The sequence below is a fragment of the Cyprinus carpio genome, chromosome B13, assembly GCF_018340385.1.
Source record: "Cyprinus carpio isolate SPL01 chromosome B13, ASM1834038v1, whole genome shotgun sequence".
Lineage (NCBI taxonomy): Eukaryota > Metazoa > Chordata > Actinopteri > Cypriniformes > Cyprinidae > Cyprinus > Cyprinus carpio.
The window spans coordinates 30,586,758-30,590,268 of record NC_056609.1 but is presented as its reverse complement, the minus strand read 5'-3'; the positions used below and the strand labels follow the sequence as shown (position 1 = coordinate 30,590,268).

Here is a 3,511-nt window from a genome sequence, read left to right as displayed (position 1 = left end):
CACTATATTACATCAGAGGGAGTCTTTTCTGTCAGCCTAAACCTATTTTGCTGCTATCTGTATAAAACAATACATTTGTCTTTTATAAATCAAATTCAACAGAAAACTCATTACATTAATCTAACCATTCATGGTTTTACATAAAGACATGTCAAAAAAAAAAATAAATAAAAAATCATCTAGTGAAGAAATGTTAAAAAATAATAAAAATAAATAAAAATAATTAAAAAAGTTTTTCTTTTTCCCGCAAGCTATTTTTAAAACATCTGCTGCATGGATTAAAATGTGTTGCGAGAACAAAAATCAACAGCAAATCCTTTAAATTTTACGGTATTCAGAACAGAGTAAAATACAAAACAGAAAATATAAGCAGCTATAAAATTATTAGTTATAAACAACATATAAACATCTAGAAAAAAAAAGTATTTAAAGAGAAATCTATCAACATCTCATTCATTCTGAACGAATACAACTGTTTCCCCACGCATCCTCCAGTGATCACTTGATTTTTTTTCCTTATTACAGTGGAAATTACTTAAATACTCGTCAGGTTTGGTCATACATAAGAATAAGACATTAATAGAAACTGTAAAGGGTTCACTTTCAGTGGGTCACATAAACATATTCATTCCAAATTAATTTAAATATGCGTAACATTCTAATTTTGTCGGTTATTTGTCAATGATTGGTTAACGAGTGTTAGGAGTCGTTCAGGAAAATGAACTGAAAGGAACATCCCTAAATTGCTGTTGTCCCCTTCACACAGTCTGTGTTGATTGTGTGACTGTGACGTCTCTGTAGCGGCTCTTATTCACCATCAGCTGATCCTGAGGAAACTGAACTGACGTCTAAATACTGAGAGTCCTACAATAAAACACACAGACAGTCACATATGAGTCTGAGACATTACTGCTGCCACATTACATCAGCAGTAAATTGTTACTCAATTTAGAAACTTTAAATAAACAAACACTCACAACTTTTTATAATGTGGATCAACCTTCAGATCAGAGAGTAACTTCCTACTGAAGCCAGATAGGTTATTCCCAGACAGACTCAGTTCTCTCAGGTGTGAGGGGTTGGATCTCAGAGCTGAAGCCAGAGCAGAATAACCTTTAACTGTGACATCACACTTCATCAACCTGTAGAGAACAATGACACAGTGTTAACTGTAGTTGAAGTGTGTGTAGTTTGTTATTGACTCTGGTCTCAGAGCAGGAGAGGAGATATAATGACAAGCATTGCCACGTACTACTGCTGACAGAATGAGATTTCTGCATGTTGATGCTCAATGCTGCTGTTTGAAACTGTCATATGCTTCAGGACTGATGAACCCGCTGACAGAGCAGCAAATAAATATATAAAATAAAAAATACTGCTTGTGGTTTTACAGGCCTGATATAAGATGAACATGAACCCGCTGACAGAGCAGCAAATAAATATATACAATAAAAAATACTGCTTGTGGTTTCACAGGTGTTGAGGGTCTTTCCTTTTATCAATGATAATGCTGAACGCTGAAGTGATTGTAACTTTCATTCACTCATTGGTCACTGTAATACTGAGTTAAACTAAACACATTCAGACTCTTGTCTGTTCAACTCTTAACCTCTGAGATATTCATCCTGCAGTAAGTCACAGAGACTCTATTTTACTATGTTATCTGAAAGTTCATTATTGATCAAACTATCATAATCAAAGCAAGTGATATAATGGAAATGAATGAAATTAACTTAGAGTCAATTCTGCTGAAATATAGTGTGTATACATAAAAAAGCATCACCAAATTCTTAGAATTGACATTAAAGGAAGTTTTACTGAGGACAAAGCCATGTGTGACTATCAGAGAGATCTTACCACAGTTTCTCCAGTTTACAGTGAGGATCCTGTAGTACATCAGAAAGCAGCTTCACTGAATCCCTTAGTTTATTCCCAGACAGAATCAGTTCTCTCAAGTGTGAGGGGTTTGATCTCAGAGCTGAAGCCAGAGCAGCACAACCTTCATCTGTGACACCACAATCACTCAACCTGTAGAGAACAATGACACACTCTTCACTCTCTCAGATCAGATCAGTTTAGCTGTGAATACATTATTAATTGACATCAGACACAAAACATGATCATAAAACATCTAAATTTAACATGCAGTATTTAAAGACCCCTGTGTAAAAAATCTTTTAACATTTTTAACATTGTTTACAGTAGAGAAGCACCAATTTCGATACTCATACTGCTATTTTCTGATGGATCAGGTATCAGTCAGACAGGACAGGGTCCAAATCCGATATTGTTTGTATACTATTCTGTGTTACTGTAAAGCCGCACAAAAACATTTTAAAGCACAATAAAGTTTTTGTGAACTATATTCCAAGTGTTCTGAAGCCATACGAAAGCTTAATGTGTTGAATAGAAGACCTTAAATTTCACATAAACTCTTTTCTCCGCTGCGGCTGTCAGTCATCATTCAGCATTCAAACCCTGGTCTCATTCAGTTACTACAGTAACCTTGGTAAAACAGTTTCTTGAATAGAACCGGAACCGTGAGCAATTGCTAATTTTAGTTTCCGAAAATGGTTCTGGTGCGACATGTGACCAAGTGCCACCCTGCCTCTTTAATTACGGAGCACATTGTTTCCAATGACATGCACTCCACAGATGTGTCGCATCGCGTCTTTAACTGCAGAACACATCATTTTCCCCAACTGTACATGCACTCGCACCTTTGATAACTGTGCACATCGTTTTGTCTGACTGTACATGTACCATACGCACGCAGCACCTGCTGCCACTAAATTACATTATATTTCTCCCATATTGTCATTAATATACATACTGACATCAACTTGGACCACTGAATAAATAGACTGCTATTGTTATGTAAGTATGAGGGATAGATTATTTAGTGTACAGGTGGAAAAATGTGAAAACCACTCATTGTGTCACAGCATCTTCAGACGGCATTATTATTTGTAAAATAGGGGCTTTATTGATTGTGTGTATGCATGGTTATAAGTATAACACTTTATCTTTCATTAATTTAGGGAAATGAACAAGTGTCTCAGCCCTCAAGGGACTATTTGGCCAACCAGCTTATTCCTGCTTGAAAAGCAAAATGTTATTGATAGTGTAAAAAACATCAACTTTGAAGCACATGCTGATTGATGGACCAGCATTACTCAAAATTACTTACTACCTCCCAGCAACACTACATTCAATGGAGGTGAAATAGTAAAAAAACATAATAATAGTTCATTTAAATGGAATCAGAATCGGAACCAGAAAATTTCTAACAATACCCAACCCTACTTTTTAAGATCCGTATACTGTAATATATGTGGAATTTGACATTGCTAATCTTTAAATTAAGTTGACAGCAAGTAATAAACAGTATTGAACATTGAGTAGTTGAGAGGCGAGGTGAGGAGAGGAGAGGTGAGGTGATAACAGGAGAGGAGAGGAGAGGTGAGGTGAGGTGAGGTGAGGAGAGGTGAGGTGAGGTGAGGAGAGGAGA

At 36.1% G+C, this 3,511-nt stretch overlaps 1 protein-coding gene across 2 annotated transcripts in view; it reads right to left on the bottom strand.

Moving 5' to 3' along the window:
- Window positions 1-763: 763 nt before the first annotated feature.
- LOC109069392 (NACHT, LRR and PYD domains-containing protein 12-like) overlaps window positions 764-3,511 on the bottom strand; it is a 121,517-nt gene continuing 118,769 nt past the window's right edge. For both annotated transcript variants that reach the window (XM_042737614.1, XM_042737613.1), the window contains one exon: window positions 764-864. In XM_042737614.1, coding sequence (XP_042593548.1) covers window positions 863-864 — 2 coding nt within the window. In that variant the 3' untranslated portion in view covers window positions 764-862. The remainder of the gene's footprint in view (window positions 865-3,511) is intronic.